The sequence below is a fragment of the Brachionichthys hirsutus genome, chromosome 12, assembly GCF_040956055.1.
Source record: "Brachionichthys hirsutus isolate HB-005 chromosome 12, CSIRO-AGI_Bhir_v1, whole genome shotgun sequence".
NCBI classification, from domain to species: Eukaryota; Metazoa; Chordata; class Actinopteri; order Lophiiformes; family Brachionichthyidae; genus Brachionichthys; species Brachionichthys hirsutus.
In genome coordinates this window covers 1,686,202-1,705,322 of record NC_090908.1, presented here as the reverse complement: position 1 = coordinate 1,705,322, position 19,121 = coordinate 1,686,202, and the positions used below count along the sequence as shown (strand labels likewise).

The 19,121-nt window shown below is 42.5% G+C and overlaps 1 protein-coding gene across 1 annotated transcript; it reads left to right on the top strand.

Moving 5' to 3' along the window:
* Window positions 1–219: 219 nt before the first annotated feature.
* LOC137902375 (protocadherin-17-like) lies at window positions 220–10,409 on the top strand. The gene is made up of 4 exons (XM_068746459.1): window positions 220–2,688; window positions 3,839–3,897; window positions 4,049–4,218; window positions 9,832–10,409. Exons 1-4 carry the CDS (start codon window positions 220–222, stop codon window positions 10,407–10,409), a joined length of 3,276 nt encoding a protein of 1,091 aa, XP_068602560.1.
* Window positions 10,410–19,121: the final 8,712 nt, after the last annotated feature.

The window sequence follows — 19,121 nt, the reverse complement described above, 5'->3', positions numbered from 1 at the left end:
CAGAAAGAGTTCATCAGAGACAAGCGGCATGTGAAAGAGGTCAAAATAGCAGTTTAATGCCAATTCTGTTTCACCAATCGATGTAAAGCCTCATTAGTGTGGGATCTGCGTCACCCACATGCCCGGTTTAGGTTTAGTCCTGTAGCTTTGCCGTAATCAACAGGTTGAAAGTCAAGGAGGATTTTTTTTTTCTCAGCCGCTACCACATATCGAGTAGGGATGCGTCTATCTGTACCCATTTTATTTTTGTTATGGGTTAAAGCCCTGACATTGAAGAATCTCAATTACTCAGTCCCAGAGGAACAAGGACCCGGCACTGTTATAGGAAATATAGCAAAAGATGCCGGCTATGGGATCATGGAGAGAGGGAAGAAATCCAACTTCAGAGTGCTGGAGAATTCTGCACCACACCTGGTTGATGTTGACCCGGAGAGTGGACTAATCTTCACCAAACAAAGGATTGACAGGGAAACGTTGTGCAGGCGCAACCCAAAGTGCCAACTCTCGATGGAGGTGTTCGCCAACGACAAGGAAATATGCATGGTCAAGATTGATATACAGGACATAAATGACAACTCGCCCAGTTTTCCTTCAGATCATGTCAATATTGATATTTCAGAAAATGCAGCTGCTGGAACACGCTTTCCTCTGACTATTGCACATGACTCAGATTCAGGGGAGAACGGCATAAAGACATACCAGGTCACGAGAGACGATTACAATACGTTCTCTTTGGATTTAAAAGTGCGGGGTGATGGGACTATATATCCAGAGCTGGTCGTTCAGAGGCCACTGGATAGGGAGGATCAGAGTCATCACACCCTTCTCCTCACAGCAATTGATGGCGGAGAGTATCCAAGATCAGGCTCCATGCAAATAAATGTCAGGGTGACTGATTCCAATGACAACAGCCCAGTTTTTGAAAAGCCCTCTTATGTGATTGAGATTCCAGAGAATTCTCCTGCTGGAAAAGTACTCATAGATTTAAATGCCACTGACCAAGATGAGGGAAGTAACGGACAGGTGATCTATTCCTTTACTGGATATGCATCTGAGAGAATCCAGGACCTGTTCTCCATTGACCCCAATTCTGGCATCATCAAGGTCCAGGGAGAAATTGACTATGAAGAGAATCCAGTCATAGAATTTGATGTGCAGGCCAAGGATCTTGGACCGAACCCGATACCTGGCCATTGTAAAATTACTGTGAAAGTGCTTGACAAAAATGACAATTCACCAGTAATAAGTTTTGTTTCTGTTCGACAAGGAGCCATCAGTGAAGCAGCATTTCCAGAATCTGTCATAGCACTAGTTAGAGTGACAGATAAAGATTCTGGCCGAAATGGTCAACTTCAGTGCAGGGTGCTGGGAAACGTACCGTTCAGACTGCAGGAAAACAATGATAATTTTTACACGCTGCTCACCGACAGACCTCTGGACAGGGAACTCAAAGACGAGTACAATGTCACCATAGTGGCGAGAGACAATGGGATCCCTTCTTTGAACTACACAAAGTCTTTCACTGTGAAAATCTTGGATGAGAATGACAATGCACCGCGGTTTGCAAAGACGATCTATGTGCTACAGGTGCCTGAGAACAACATCCCAGGGGAGTACTTGGGCTCGGTTCTAGCCCACGACCCAGATGTTGGTCGCAATGGAACAGTGTCCTACTCTATTTTGCCGTCACACATAGGAGATGTTTCAGTCTACACCTACGTATCTGTCAATCCCACCAATGGAGCCATATATGCCTCAAGGTCTTTCAATTATGAGCAAACAAAATCCTTTGAGTTCAAAGTTCAAGCTAAAGATGGAGGATCCCCTCACATGGAGAGCACCTCTATAGTCAGGGTCAATGTAGTTGACGTCAACGACAATCTCCCAGTTATTATTTTACCCCTTCTGCTCAATGATACGGCAGAAATCCCAGTGCCTAGAAATGTAGGCATTGGATACATCGTGGCTACGGTGAAAGCGCTGGACCACGACCACGGAGAGAGTGGCCATTTGACCTATGAGATCACAGAGGGCAACGACGACCACCTGTTTGAGATGGATCCAGTGGGAGGAGAAGTCAGAATTGCCCATGCACTTTGGGAAGAGGTTGCCCCAGTGGTTGAACTGGTGGTGAAGGTAACTGATCATGGCAAGCCCCCCTTATCTGCCGTGGCTAAGCTGATCATTAAGGTGAACACAGAGACGCCAGCAGGAGGGGGCTCCAGCACGGGCGGGGAACAGCAGCACTGGGACGTATCCCTGCCCCTCATAGTTACCCTCTGCATTATCTCTGTCATGCTCTTAGCAGTCATGACTGCCATTGCTGTCAAGTCCAAGCATCAAGATAAGGAGACTGGGAATTATAACTGCCGCATGACTGAGTACTCCAATCCTCCAGTGGGGAAAGGCAAAAAGAAAAGGATCAACAAGAGTGACATCATGCTGGTGCAGAGTGAAATGGAGGAGAGAGACCCTGCAAGCCGAATGAATGTGGTGAGCAGCCCGTCGCTCATCACTTCACCAATATGTTTTGACTACCAGAGTCCTCTACCACTCACACTGCCCAGGTCAGAGGTCATGTACCTGAAAACCACCCCAAACAGCCTGACAGTCCCCAGGGCAGCTTGCCATTCCAGCTTTGCCGGGCTTAGCACAGACACTGCGGCGAATAGGATGTCAGTGATCCAGGTAAGAAGATGCTGCACTGTATTCTTTATCTCTCCTTTATTCTTGCTTATCTCCACACACAGCTTTTCCATGCAAATCTGACACAAGAAAAATGGTCTTCTGTGAAAGAGAAACTGTCACTGCAAGCAGACATCATTATTATCACATTATCCTTCCCTGCTATGACACTGTGAAATATTCCCTTCATGACATGACAACTTGGAATGATTGTGTTAATATGCTGTAAATAGCATTTGACTAAACCTATACTTTTGTAACTTCATTTTCTGGATCATAATCATTTCAGAAAGTGTTCTGTTGAAACTCTTCACATGCAAAATGGCACAGGTGGTCCGCATAATTAGAAAGTCTTCTCAGTTACACATGCAAACACTGTGAGTCTTGAACAAGGCTGTTGTGGCCCTGCCAGATCAACTGGTAAAGAATGAAACGAAAACCCTGCCTGAAATGTGGGACCGGGCAGGTGTTTGAGCAGCTTGTCCGATCACATTACCGAACCAATGTGCTACAGACAGCTCGATGCAGGCAGCAGAACCTCACAATCGCATTTTTCGTTCCCCTCAATTATACGCCAGATCTGCCCATCTGCATCTGAAGTTGGCATGATAAGGCCATTAATGGGGTGCAGCCTAGTCCTATAAAGATTGCAGGGTTGTGCACACAAGCCAGCTGAAATGCTAATTTGACAGCACGGGCTTGTCGTGATGTTTAGCACGGCAGAATTATCTGTTGTAAACGATGTAAATATCTAGGGCAGACTCGCAGTCTCATTTGGAGATGATAACACAGATGACAAGGCCTGGCACTGTCACCAGTTGCTGGTGTGTGCGGGTGAGACCAACACAAACACATTATTCTCAGGGATGCTGATGACGGTGGATAATGCTCTACTCCTTTGCACTGCCAAAGAGTCCCATATGGCAACAACAGAGATTTGTTCTTATACTGCCGTCAAGACTGGCAGATGCTCCGTAGCTTTTAATTACATATTTTCGGCGCAATAATAATTATATTATAATCTGAAAAAAAAAAAAAAAGACAAGGCTAATTTCACTACTGGGCTGAATCACATGTCCCTCTGCCTATGGTTGAAAATGTATTAAACCTTTAACGCGGCCAAAGCAAAATAGCATTTTCCTTTCTTTTCTAGACCGAAAAATTCCCATCAGAACCCAATTACGCAGGCAGCAGGCAGCCATTTGTTCAAAGGTAAGAGCTCTCTTCAAAGCTTCTTGGCCGTTGCATTCAGGGTCTTGATGCTCGTATCAGGCCAGCTGACCACGGCTCTCAAATAGGGGTGCTCACGCATAGGTAATAGAACGTTATTTCTCCCTCCCCCCCTCCTTCCTCTCTGCTGCAGCTCAACATTTAAGGATGCAGAACAAGCAAGCCTCCGAGACAGTGGCCATGGTGATAGTGACCAGGCTGATAGTGACCAGGATACTAATAAAGGCTCGCACTGCGACACGTCTGCTAGGGAGGCCCTCAAGATGAAAGCAACGGCAGTTAATGGTCAGCCTTTTGAGCAGGGTGAGTGGACGCACACTCGTCCTGAAGATGTCTACCTGACTCTTGCACCAGACACTGTTCATACTTTGCGCACTGAGAACATTCATGCAGCTTGGTGGTTTAAGTGGAGGTCCTGAGGGAATGAGGGGGCAATGGATATTTACGAGGTAAAGCCGTGCCCTTACTGATGCAAGTAAGGTTAGTCTCTGCACACAGCCTGAGCTAAGTTCCAAAGATGGCATGAAGCCGCTGGATTGGAAGGTACATGGTCGTTTGAAATTATAAAAGAGTCGATTGGTTGAATGTAGAATGTTCAAACACTTTCTGTCTCATTTTGCCATCAAGCACACTCATATGCACGGCAAAGAACGCCTCTGTCTGTGTCTCTTTTATGCACATCATTATTTGATTCACTGCATGCATGTCTGGAATAACGCGGCAGACAAGAAAGCAGGATCGACACTTGCACTGCAGAAATGACAGGTATTTCTGCTACAGCATGACAGAGGCTCGCCACCCTTTGCTTGGAAGGTTTTTCGCAGTCATTATCAGGTTTGCCGTGGTTAGATCGTTGTGAGAGGAGCTTTGCTTTACAACTGAAAATAGAAATGTTGTATTTTATTTTACTAATCTGAAACGATCCCTACTACTGCCAGGAGTATAAAGATAGTTGACTGTCAAACCTGTCTGACCTATGAGGGACTGTTATATTTAGCTTTTGGATGTAATATAAACTGAAAATAAGAAAGCTACTCTCACTGGTAAGATAAAAGATAATGGGGGGGGGGGCTTGAGAGAAGTAGTGATGTTTCTCGTTTCCTTATGTGAGCCTTGGAATAGAGCGGCTCTGGTCATCAGGTCCCAATGCAGTACTTTCAACACCATTTACATTGCTATGAACTGTTAGTGTGCAGCGTGCTCAGGAGAGCAGAGACGGAGGCACTCTTGCGGCTGCCAGAATAATATACGAGTTTCTCTCTATCTGTCTCACTTTAGTGTGTATGTGTGAGTGTGTTTGTTTGTGTGAGCGTGTGTGCTATGAGGAATTATGGCAGACCAAACACGGCTCTGTGGGAGGTGTAAATTCAGTTACAATTTCTTTTTTGCAGCGCATTTCTGAATCGGATTCAGCCCAAGATCTAAGGCTAATCAAGTTTGGCGTATATTGAAAATGAAGTTTTGTACATGCAAGACTGAATATTTGCATGTGCGGCAGCAATGCATGCTGAACAGAAATATGAGTTAATTCACAGGCCTTCATGCGTAAGTTATAAAGAAGTAGGCCATCAATCATATCATTTCGTTGCCAATGCCGCCGATCATGTGAAGAATATTGTCCAAAGCTAATGGCTAGATTTGATGTTTTTCTCTTGGCTGGTTGAATGCGGTGTCACGAGCTGCATACTGCGAGATGGAAAATGTACATTATGTGCTGAAATCCATCCCCTTCTAACCACCACCTTCCACATGTATATCACATACACATGCATTTAATTGAACAACAAACGCACTGTTGTGCAGATTTTGACAAGATAGCGATACTAACCAAAATGGAGATACCGCAGAATTTGATTTCCACATGCACCATCACAAGAGCTTGTGGGTTAAGTAGCATTTCTTTAATGTCTTTACCTTTACCATCTCTCTAGTCTCCTGGCTGCTTTGATACAGGTAATATATGCACCTGTGCAGGCTCCACTATCATGCACTCTGAATATTTATTCACTCTCACAGATGCACAGTGGGTATGCTGCTAGGCTTGCTCTGATTCTATTTATAATGGGTAGGCAATGTCTTTGTTTCTGAGGACATGTTATTGTTCTGTTCACATTTGGCAATAAGATCACATCTCTCTGATCCATTTGTCATCCGTCCATTATGTGGCCATGTAAATGCAGTGAACTATATGAGGCTATTGTGTATAATTTTTAGAGCTATTATACGACAAAACAGTATTCAGTGCCGGAACAGAAAATGGAAATGGGAAAGCCTCTGACGGGCACAATAGATAAAAGCCACCTCACTTCCTCATCCTCTTCTCTCTGCATTTTTGTTTTTGAATGCTATTCAATGATAAAACTACTTACTGTATTGTGATAAATGTTTCCACCTAAAGTATTGCATGTAGTTACAGCTTCTTTTTTTTGTCTCACTGTGTAGCACAAACAAAATAAACGCGATCCTAAAGGTCTGATTACGACAGGGAAAACTGCATTAAGCTTTAGCGCAGCTTCGCATTTAATGTTATGTAAATATGAAGAAATCCTCAAATTGCTGCTGGAAGCCGAACAAATTGCACAATGAAAAAAGTAAATTTCTACTGAACCTTCCATGAACACACATCCCTTTACATCAGCATCATCGGCTCAGTCCTCTGTAGTGCTGATAGGTACCATGGAAATGAACTCAACATCTCTCTGCATCCCCTTTCTTATTCCCATTGTTCTGGCCTCACATATCTATGCCTCAAAAAAAGAATTTTCTCTGTAGTACTAGAAGAAAGGAGAAACACAAATGCACAGGGCACAGAACACGAATCCGGGTGCAGACACTTCAAGGCATAACACTTAGAACATGCATGATCTGTGTTACGGTTTTGTCAAATCAAAGACATCGTTTCGTTTTGCCTTTCGCTCTTAAATGCATATTGAACACTAAAGCATATTTTCTCTTCATTTTAGTCCCGACAAAGAATAGTTTATGCACTGATTGAAGCAGGGAAAATTTGCATAATATATAAAATGGAAGGAAAAACAAATCACAGTATGCAGCAAAAAAAAAAAAAAAAAGGTTTCTAAGGGACTAAAATGCTTGTAGTTGAGCAGATGTCGGATATGATGCACCATCAATACTGATCGACTCAGGATACAGCACATTACTTAGTAAAAACACCTCTACCACTATAGAATCAAATGTTTCTCTGGTAACCTGACTTGGCTTGACACTCTTTTGTCTATTTTTTGTTTAGAATTAATTTATTTTACTTCAGTACTAACGTATTGGCACGATCATTTAATTTCAGTGTCCTTTGTTTGACCAGATAAAAGCATTGTTATGATAAGAGCATTGATTGCATTCAATAATGAAATTATGTTTTCCCTTGCATTACATTTTTTTTTTAATCCAAACAAAAATGAAAAAGCAATTTCATGGCCCTCAGAATTGGTTTTTCTTTGGGGGAATCTGGAATAAGAATATTCCAGTCATTCATTGATGGAGGTACCGATGGATGGAGGTGGTTATTGGTGAAAGCCCATTCCTTGACTTTACTGAGACTTCACATTCCCTGGCAAAATTCCCATTCTGTGTGCCTCTATACAATTTGTTACAAATATTATAAGATAGCAACACTGGCCAAAGTTAAGCATGAAGTTTAATATCATCCACCTCTCTTTCAAACTTTCAGCAAACTGTCCTCCCACATCAATCTGACACCGCCCAGCTGAACACCAGCTTCCAGGAAAATTAATGTTCGCTTCACTCCAAATATCTGTGCGCCTCCATTTGCCCTGATTCTCATCAGTACAGCACTTGTGCGATTCTTGTGAGAAGGAAGTGAGATTGCTCGCTTCTTACATGCTTCCTTACTTCCTTACTTTCAGAGGGAAAGCAGGAAATCCCCATTTATGAGCCCTGTGAAAACAAAGCAGGTGGATAGAGTCTTTTGTTGGGTTCAACTGTTGAAACGGAGAGGTTCTCCATGCTGGAAATGCAATCCCCCCCCCTCAAAAAAAAAGGTGTGAATATATGCAGCAATTCACCTCGTGAAGTCTTTCTCAGACAATCCAGAGAGCAAAAACACGACAGTTCTGCTACAGTTAAATGATGCAAAATGACGACCATCATCCTTAAATGACTGCCCACAAAAAAACACACAATGTCCCAAAGAAATAACTGCAGCCTATAAAGGACATATTTGCTAAATTGTACAAAGTTATCTTTCAGACTAAGCGTTCTTTATGGAGTCGCTAAAATTGCTGCAGTGTACCATTAACAGTCCAATTAAATGCGCTAAATCTCCATCCAGTCAGAGAATAATTAACAGTTAAATTTTTCCTATAAGGGTGCATGTTTGTGCACGTGTACAGCTGTGTGTTTGTTGGACCGCGTGTGTTTGTGTGGGTGTTCATGGACTTGAGCAGCAGTAGCCTAATTGATAGTGGAGGTCTGTGCTCTTTCAAATGAGCTTGTTGTCTGACACGTGAGGCTGTTTCTCATCTCTTGTGGGTTGTGGCGCAGAGATGTTGTCTTTTCTCTTGCCCCCCCTCCCTTGGGTTTGCACACTGGTCGACGCTGGTATGTGAGGGAGGTTCTGTTGCCTGTGAACTAGAGGATCCAACCACCTCTTTCAGGAGGAGCCCCATCCTTTACAGCTTTCCACACTCCATATTCTAATCCTTATTAGGGCCAGGATTGAAAATGAGATAAGTTCCTCATTCACAGTTCGTCTCCTTCTACTGATGGTTTTTGATACGATTGAGGAGCTTTTTTCACAGAGGGACGAGATAGCTGATCAGTGCAGTATAATCAGGGACAATCAAGAACACTTTGACACGAAAAGAAGGTTGCATCCTTTCCTCCCTCCTCAAATGTCTTAAATCGCCTCCTCTCAATTAGAAAATTATACCTTAATAGTCAATAATCAATCAAATATTTGAGGTAATACTTACATTGTTTGAATGTAAAGGCTCATAGGTGTTTGCTATTCTTGCCAATGCTTTTCTTTTTATAAAGAGGCCAATAAGTGGAATAAACTTCACTTTACACATTCCCAAAAGTTTGGATTCTGCATGAATAAACTGTTAACAAGTATTTACAAGGTCTTCCTGGAGCAAGGACAAGCCTCTATATAAATGTGCTAAACCCGAGCGAAAAGAAAAATGGGAGGGAAATGCAAATGAACTGCTGAGAACACATCAAAGTAATTAGAACAATTACCAGAGTATTTGTGCTTCAAGTCTCAGTTAATATTTCCAAATTGCGAATGCACATTGAATTAAAATGTCCTAAATTGTACTTTTTTCATTATTACAGCCTAAACATGAGCAATCCTCTGATCTAAAAATGATGAACGTTGCACAACCTCATGCAAATTTCACAGTTGTTTTTCTGTGAATTGAACTCAAACGGCTGCTGGAAATGTAAATGAAAACACATCGCTTCCTCTGCACCAGATGATGTTTTCCAGGAAACACCTACACAAGTTGTTGAGAGCAGCAGAGGGAAATGGTTTTCATGAGTAGGACGCGTCACTCATTTGCTACATCCACCATAAGATTTGAGAAAATTAACGTGTTTATTTTCATGTGACATTATTTTAAAATTGTACTTTTGGTGATTTCTTGAGTAGAAAAGCATGAACCTTATTAAATCAAAACAGCATTACTACATTTGAATGTCCTCATAAGTGTTGCAACAGGCTGCTTCTTATTATATCCATAACAACGAACAGTTAATCAGGAAACGTGTTTTAGTTATTATAATATGGTAGAATTTAAGAATACCGCGAGTTATGGTTGTTATAGTGTTTTATTAGTGTTGCTCATTCTTCATAATGTCTTCAACATTTTCTTCTAGGCTGTTTGTTCTCGCCCCAGCGAGGCCTAATAACAAATGTGTGACTGTTTTTTGCAGAGCAAGACAAATCGGTCCACTGCACAGATGAATGTCGTGCACTGGGACATTCTGACAGATGCTGGATGCCAAAGTTACGGGTAGGAAGCCAAGCAGACAGTGCCGATAATCGCACCAACCTTTTCATCCCGGTGGGAATGGATGCCATGGTAGAGACAGAGATTTATGGCACCATCAGCTGCAGCAGCAGAAAAACCCTCAGCACTTTCGGAAAGGAACAGCGGGACAGTACAATCCTCGTGGCCAATGTCAAACCTTACTTAAAATCACAGCATGCACTAAGCCCACCGCTACAGGAGAGTCCGGCTGCATCCAGCAGTCCCACCAAGAGCAGTGCACCCCTGGATCTGGCCAACCAAGAGTCCACGGAGGCGAGGGAAGGTGGTTCCGACATCAGTGCCTATGGACCTCCAGATGGCCAGTGCTCCCCGCTGCACACTGAAATGGAGGAGCCCTCCTACGTGACCTGTGAGCTCAGACCCAAGTCCATGTCAAGCAGTCTCATTCACAGCTCTGTCATCAGCCAGGAGTGTGGGGGGTCCGATTACGCTCTGGACCCTCTGGACTCTGGTAACTGACAAGTAAGCTGATCCTGTTTGCTCTCACCTGCCCAGTCTTTGAAGATGACATCACAGATTAACCGGGAGGCGATTAATTTGTACCGGCAGTGGTGTCCAGACGTGCATTGTATAACCAAAAACCATCTGCTTTGTGTGTGTGTGTGTGTTTTTTATGAGTTTGTGACCTGTTGTGTTTCAGTGAAATATGTGTCCTTGACTGCTGTGAAGGTTTGGGGGCGACATCAGTGCTTACCTGACTGCAAGTGTTTTCACGGTGTACTGTACCTGTCAATTTAGATGTCTGTATTTTACACATTTTCGAGCTCCGATTTTGTGAGGCTGTTGAACAAATTGCTACTGTTACGCTATTGAGTCCTGTCTGCTTTTGTACGGTGACGCTTTCTGTCTCCATTTAGTGTTTAGGGAACATCTCTTTGAACATCACAGGCAACCGGAATACATATCAGTTACATTCAAAAGTAAAAGTGTCTTATGAACTGTTACTGGTGGTGCAACAGGGGACATCCCTTTTCATAAAACCATTCAAGGTTCCAATAATTACATTTTTTTAAGAATGTATTTGTAATTTTATTGTTGTCTTCTGCATTTTGTGTGAAAATAAGATAAGTTTACACGTGAATGTGGCCTACTGTACTTGTTGTGTATTTTATTAAATTTGTATACACTGTGCACATGGAAGGCAATTATTTTTTGACTGGTGACACATTCTGAAGATGTTTTTATGTGAGAAAGTGCTTTATGTTTACAAGGTGCTTAGAATGTGTTAGTGATAATTTAAAAAAAGGCTTTCGAGACTTGCCAACTGTAGCTGCACACTGTTTGCCAGCACGCTATCCGCAGTAGTTTAGATTCTACACACCTATTTATACTTAAAAACTCAAATAAAAGTGAGCACTGTGTATTTGGTAAGAAGATTGCTTGACTTCCTCAGCTCAATTCATGTTTTACATTTTATTTATATGCTGCCAAGTATCAACAAATGTTATCTCACAGCACTTTCTGAAAGAGCAAAGCTGAACCGTTCTCTCTTTTAGCAGAACAGAAACCCGACGTTTTCCCCACGAGCAAGCAGGTGGAAGAGGAGAAACACTTAAATAGACAGAAACGGGCACGAGGTGGGCGGCCCCCTGCTGCCAATAATAGTATAATGACTGTAAAAACAACAGCAATGATAATCATTTGTAGACCTGCCATAATGTCATTGTCTACTTTTCATTAAACGTTTATTGAAGACTGCGTCTCACAAATTACAAGAATGAGTCTAACAAAAAAAAGAGAGAGTGTCATCAATTCCTTTGCCTTTGTCAGTTTTGAGCAAAGACTTTTTGTAATGCTTTCTTAGATTAGATAGAATTACATTTTAATGCTCCATTTCCGGGGGGGGGGGGGGGGGGGGGGGATGTCATTGCAGCAGGACTGAACAAATAGCGTGTTAAAGGTCAGAAGATGTTTTTCAATGCTGTTTCCATTCACTGCTCAGTATTTCATTTTTAATGAATGGTAGGTGTAGTGATGAAAGGTCACTGAATTTTTCAAACAGCATGAACCGCGCTGTTAATTTCTTCCCAAACATTTTTTTTTTGGGGGGGGGCATTAAAGTCAGCGGCGAGGATGTTGCCCTGGGTAACATTATTTAGAAAGCTCAGAGCGCATCCTCCAAAACTGCTTGACAGAATCTATACAGAATATAAGAATATATATATTTATGAAATGTTTTCATCTGTAAAACAATCACACAAAAAGCCTCCCATTTTTCTTTTCTTATTTTTTTTTCACTTAGTTTAGTTTCTCCATCTGGAGACGCTGACTTTTGCACCCCGGCTCAGTGTGCAGTTTCAGAATGGCTTGTTTTTCATGAGCTCGGGATAACAGAATCCTGTCATCTACTGAGCGCTGACTATAAGTACGACTCAGTTTCTCCTCAGGGAAAACACATTAATTTGGATTTTGATTTGCATTTGTTTTGGTGCTGGTATTGACACAATTCCAGACCTAGATGTCTCATCTCAGCAGGCAGCTCTGATGAGCTCATCTGCATAAGTTGAAATACTCTTTGCGAGGGAGATTGCGTGGGTCACAGCAGCTCATCCCATTGAAATACAGACAGGAACATCACATCATTTTATCTGTAGCCTATCAGTCCCGGGGTTTCAGAACGCGGGAGATGAAGACAGGTGAGCGGAATGTCAAGTAGAAGAGGGTTGAAGCATTTTGCTGCTACACTTACTCCTCCGATTTCTGAGAGCTTTATCATTGTTTTACATCACAGCTCTGTGAAGCAGGTTAAACATCCGCTTCTGCCATTATGATGCAAAATTCATTTTAAAGGAAACTGTCTTAATGAAGGCTGCACTATAGTGACGCAGCACGGTAAGAAAAAGTGCCATGTTGTTGAGGAGAGCTGAATGCAGATTAAGGACGAGCATGCGTTGTCGGATGAATGTGGCTTGTCTCTCAGAATGATTACAGTCACAGTGAAAGGGAATTACAGACAATGAAAGCGATCTGTGTAACACCTCAATTCTTCTACATTTTACATACACAAATGATCTATTCAGATGAAAATGGAATGAGTGGTGTACCATTCAGTTGTGGAGAATTGACATGCTCACCCTGAGTACTTAAGCTTTTAATTCAATGATTCAATAACACAGCCGATTAAGAGCCCGTCTTCCACCTCCACCAAACGGTGTGGGAGACGGTTCCACTCGGCTGCGAACCGGTGGCGGGTAAACGGCAGCAGACGCCGTCCATGAGCAGCATTGAGAGGGCGTGTAGTTTCCATTTGAAGTGAGAGATGTCATTGAACACAGCTAGCATGCCTTCAGGGCCAGAATATTAAAATGCGTCTTCCAGGTTTATTTGCATATTAGTTTTAAAATAAAATAAAATAAAAAAACAGAAAAGCACATAAACAGATACCCAATTAGATAAAGTAAATTTGACGCCTTTGAATTTAGTGTTACAGAGCAGCTACTTTGAAAATCACTTTATATAACATACACAATCATTCATTAGCATTGGCAGGCATTTTAATTAAAGGCGTTAGGAAGTACTCAGCATTCATTGTTGGGAATATTTATCATGCTCTCTCTTTCATACATTAAGATTGTATTATATGAATCAGCAGGATCCTATATAACCTTTATTTCTTTTTTTTTGTAGCTTACTATTGCTGAGCTTTCCTTAAAGTTTTGTTGACGTTAAGTCAAAAACAAAATTACACTTAAAAAGAACTCTTGTAAAGGAAGAGCTGTGAAAACCCTGTGAAATCAAATGGAGAGAAGGTGGAATACTTCTTCTTTATGCTTGTCCCCTGAGGGGTCACCACAACAAACTGATGTCCACTTCACCCTGTCCTTTGCATCGTCCTCCCCAACACCAGCCACTCTCATGTCCTCCCTCACTACGTCCATGTATCTTCTCCTGGGTCGACCTCTAGCCCTGTTCCCTGGCAGTTCCATCCTCAGCATCCTTCTAACGATATAGTCCCCGTCTCTCCTCTGGACACGTCCAAACCATTAAAGTCTGTCCTCATTGACCTTGTCTCCAATACTTCTAACTTTAACTGTCGCTCTTATTGCCTCATTTCTAAGAAATAGGATTAATAAACTGATTATTTAACTTTTTAAATCAGGATACACTGACATGGGAATATTTATGTTTTTACTATTTGCTCAGGATTTGCTAGATTTGTATTTAATGTAAGATCTTTGGTGAAGCATTTGCATTTTTACAATATATTCTCCCTTGTTTTCAGCAGACGGACTTGACAGGGCGGTCTGTGAGGTTTTTACACAATCCTGTCCTATTACACCGTTGAGTTTTCATTCAGACCCACAGGAATTAACGCCCCTTTCATTGACCCTGTCTGACAGAAAGATTCCACACGACACACAGAGCCATTTTATTTTGAGTGCCTGTTAAAAAGGTGTCACTTATGGCATTCTCCTTTGGGAGGAGTTCAGATACATGCACGTCTGTCAATCACGATTAATGTTCAGAGCCAAGAGAGGACGTAGCATGAGGGAGCGTTCAGGCAGGACTTCACACAGGTTTCACTGTGTGTTACTGGGTCATGACACACTTTCCTCGCTTTGAGTTGGGCAAAAATAGCCCCCTGCACGCCTTTTAAGTGACAAAGTGGGCCAATGTCTGCACAAAGTGGGAAGCTAATGCGCTCTGTCGCACGGCGAAACGTCCTGAGCCTCAAACTTTTCACGCTTTAAGTGCTTTGTTTGCCGTCACAAATAAAAAGAACGTTTAACATTAAATCTAAGAGAGAGCGGGATTGCTCGACAGAGTGGAGGAGCCGGCCCACCCTTTCAGATCGATGGACAGGTTTTAAAAAAAGAAATCGATACACAGTTTGGTATTGTAAGAAATATCTGTCTGATGAAAATGGTAGATGCTGAATAGAATGGCCCTATTAGGCGTCATCCAGGCACTAACCTTGAGCTTTTCAAACACAGCAGGCCTCCACACTGTTAAGCTGCTCGATGCGGGGAGGATAACAGCAAAGGTAAGAATGTCAAACCTTGTGCAGAGCTTTAACCTTTTGGCTGTAAGTTTCACCTCTCATCGAGCTTTTATTGAGAGTGTTTAATGTGACTTAGCTCTTCCGGGTGAAGCCGGCGCCACGTCTGGATGTGGTGTGAGTTAATTGCCCCTTGCATAAACGCGGTGCATAGAAGCACCGAGATGCTTCGCCAAGCCAGCCATGCAAGGAGCTGGAATGTCTGACTTACTGTTTCACAGTGCAACTGTGTGTGATATTCTTCACAGCACAGTTTCTGCAGTGCTCTTAAAAACACTCTAAATGCTTCAATGTATGACATCAAACCCTCAATAAAGAATCATTCTGCGTGGCTGAAAGGAATCTCACAAGGTTGTTCCTTCGTGCAGCTAATGACCTAAAATAGCCCCACTGACAAATGCCCACCCAGTGGGTTTCCACCACAGGAATGAGTGGGCGTTTGGAGGAGCATCTCCTCACTCTCCTGCTCTACCTGTTGGGTTTAGTCCGTGCACACCTTTGTTATATTAGAATGAATGCACAAAGTTTTGGGCGATTGCATAATTCCCAGCAGAAGTTCAACAAACAGAAAATATACTATAAAATATGCCAGAGAAACAGCAAACGCATGCAGAGCCTTTCAGGCAGGGGGTGTTCTGACTGAATGCACCATATACAAGCAAGAAGATTTATATCAAATGCTGTATAGATCGCAGAACATAACACATGACTGAGATCTGTTTCAACAAATGTCAAAGCGTTTACGGATAAGTGAACAAACTATTCATTTTAATGATACTTTTGTTTGTTTTGAATCGTTTTCAGCCCATAAATGAGGCCTGGAACTATTTTCTCCTTTCTTCCGCTGCGCTTAACATTCCACCCTACAAGAAATAATGTCCTGCTGTAGTGCAGAATTCTAACTAGGTAATCAGTACTTTAATTTGTTTAGCCTTACTGCATGCCGATTGTCCATTGGGTTCATGTATTGCAGTTTTTGCCACATTATTATTGTCGGGTAAGCGTGTGTAGGGTTGAGTCGGCCACAGTTTAATTACACTTCACAAAGCAGTCAATAAAACACTGAGCTGCATTGTGACTCAAATAAAGTTTTTTGGGGGGGGGTTGCAAATCAGCATAGTAATCCAACGGTAATAGACTTTTACGGTTCATTGGTTGCAGCAACTGGTAGGGTTGGAAATTCTAAGTATAGCCGTGAAGATTATCTGTGAGACACCGGCAGCTTTTCGTGCACTCATAGTGGCCAACCTGTGTACTGGCCTAGTTGGGGTACACAGGTTGAGCCGTTTTCATGCAAATGAGAAATGCTGTCATCATAAATAAAGCATCTGAGAAAATATCTTTATCTGCGAATCATGGCGCTTCACTCACAGAAGGATCAGTCCGCTGGCATTAAAGTATGAAGAGCAGCTGCCAGCTACCCCCCCTTTCTCTTTGAATGAGGGAAAGTAGGTTATCCGTAACGCTGTGCAAGTCGGGTAAATATCACAGCAAGCCAAGCTTCTTAACCTCATAATGAGAGCATTTGTCTGCGTGAGTTATTATAGGCTAGTTATAGCATTGACCCAAAAGTCCGTTTATTTGAGAGACAGGGACCGGAGTGAGAATCAAGTACTTGTTTATCAGCAGGCTCACATCATTGCATCGGGCATGATCATGTGTATTTATGACGCATACTGCACACTTGAAGTATTGATTAATGTTGCCAAGTCTTTTCATTTCCACCAACAGCTGCTTGATAATGGAGTGTCGCAAAATGCATTAATCGATTTCAATGCAATTTTGAGACCCGCAGACGCGGAATGCATGTCCTGAGGTGTTGCTGCTCAGCCAGCACTGCGCATTGATGTTAATGGATGCATTGTGAAAGTCTTGATAAGGGAAGGGTAAAACTAGCCATGTGAATATAAATCACAGTGCCAAGCCCGGCTGCCGCTAACATCCCTGGTGAGCCTGCTCAACATGTGTTCTTAGATATTAGTGGAGGTAACAGACGTCAGCCCTCGTGGGGACAATATAGAGCTAATCAGGGGTTGGGTTTGTTATTGGCACAGCAATGAACCAGCATGGGGCTTGTGGATGAATGCCGACTCCTGTACCTACAGTGCAGAGAAAACCAAAGGGCTCATTTCAATGCATAAGGTCACTAAGTTCATGTTAACTTTCGCTTTTTGAACATGCGCCTGCTGCAGCTCTCAGACACTGCAAAGCCGTCCAGAATGCAACAGCGTCAGACGTGATGGAGACATCTGCATTTATCTCTGTCCCCAAATACCAACCAGAACAGTGCATTAGGTTTTCAGAAGTAACGTCACCTCTAATCATTTTGGCAACTGTGGAAATGCATGAAAATAGTGTGACCTCACACCGGGATAAAAATATGATTTGTTTAAAGAAGTGCATGACAAGGTACCACGGCACTTGAGTGGATTAGACCCAACCCCCCGGGAAATCATCCATTTTCGGTTCTTGCATGTGTCTGAATCTAATTGCATGCGATGGCATTATCTCTCTCCTCTACATATCCCGTTCATCATCATTAAAACCTTCTTTAAACTGACACTTTAAACACACTTTCTGCAAAAAAATTAAAAGCCTGAACGCTCGTGGAAATAAACAATACACCTTAGCATCAAGGGTTTAGCTCATTTCTCCACTTTTAACTCCACCGTGACACGCTGTGCTTTCCAGATAAACTGGATGTCCCATCGAAAGGTGCCTCACTCTGCCTCACTCTGCCTCTTTCCTGCCTATTATTGTTCCCTTTGAAAGGCAATAAAGATTATTAGTCTGTGCTGAAAACAACAGACAAATTTTAAGGGGCAATTTTCAAAGATTCAGTGATCGCTGTGCTCACCCCACGGTGATAATAACAGTCCATAATTAAAGTCAGGAGCCTTAGCACTTGCTTTTTGCTATGTTGATGTTGATTAGACATTAAAACTAACAGTATTGTGTGTGTGTGTGTGTGTGTGTGTGTCAGCAGGGGTACTATACGAGAGCAATTAAACAGAATCAAAGAGCTAGATGACAGACAACCATGTTAAATGTTCAGTCATCAATCATCTGGCGCGTCTTTAAACAGCATCCACACTCTGCGGGGCAAAGACCTCGTTTGTGCCTTCTGACAATAACTGGAAGTACATTTGGGTCAGTAAATGTTTGGATCAGTGGGAGCACCAGGATCAAACCTGTTTGTGTTGGAGTTGGAATGCTGTTTGCAATATTGACCCTGGAGCCATGACCACAGCGAGATTCCTCTCACGCGTCCATCTGGCCGACTCTCCTTCCAGTATTGATCCCAGTGAAATGCAACATTCTTCAAATAGGTTTTGCACCCAAAGTCAGATGATGTGAAGTCTGTTTGCTGTTTACCCAGAGCCTGGACAAAGCCAGGATCCAAGGCAGATAAATGAAGACGAAGTGCATCCTCATTTCAAACATTATGCTTTAAATATATCTGACTGCAAACTTCACGTAAGACTGTGATGCAATAGCTCCCGTCCATTCCACTCATTTCCTTTCTCATTGCAGCCTGTCTGCACTTAGGATGCAGGATGCAGCACAGAAAAGCACAAAACGAAAGACAGACAAGGGCCAGAAACCCACGGTGTTCCTACAAAATATTAGGACCCTGCTAAGACAACAATGCCGTTGATTTAAATGGCTAAAATCGGAAATAAATTAATGGCATCTACCAAAAGCTATAATGACAGATGTGTATGTTTCTGTGAGTCTTGAACTTTTAGCAATAAATCCTGGGCCGGATTTCATGCAACATTTGAAGCTAAGTGTGTTCCCTTCACTTTCCACTCCTGAAAACTCCATGTGTCGATGAAAATGGCAGCCAAAGTGGAGTTCCATTCCGACTTAGATGAGGTGAGGGAGCATTTCCATTCCCTTGATCCCTTTTTTCTTTTTTCTCCCTTTGGTGAAGGATATGGAACGAAACTATCTACCATGGCGTTTCAATTCAGCGACTCCATGAACAGTCCTGCTGATCTAAACAAACAAATAATGCCAGTGATTAGACCCAAATCATATTAAGTTGGCTACAAAGTGAATTTAATTGCATTAATTGTCTAGACTGAGTTAAACTGGAAGGCCTCTTAGAGGGTTGGACATTCTGACAAGCATGACATTTGCAGCAGACCTGCTCCCAGGTTGTTTGA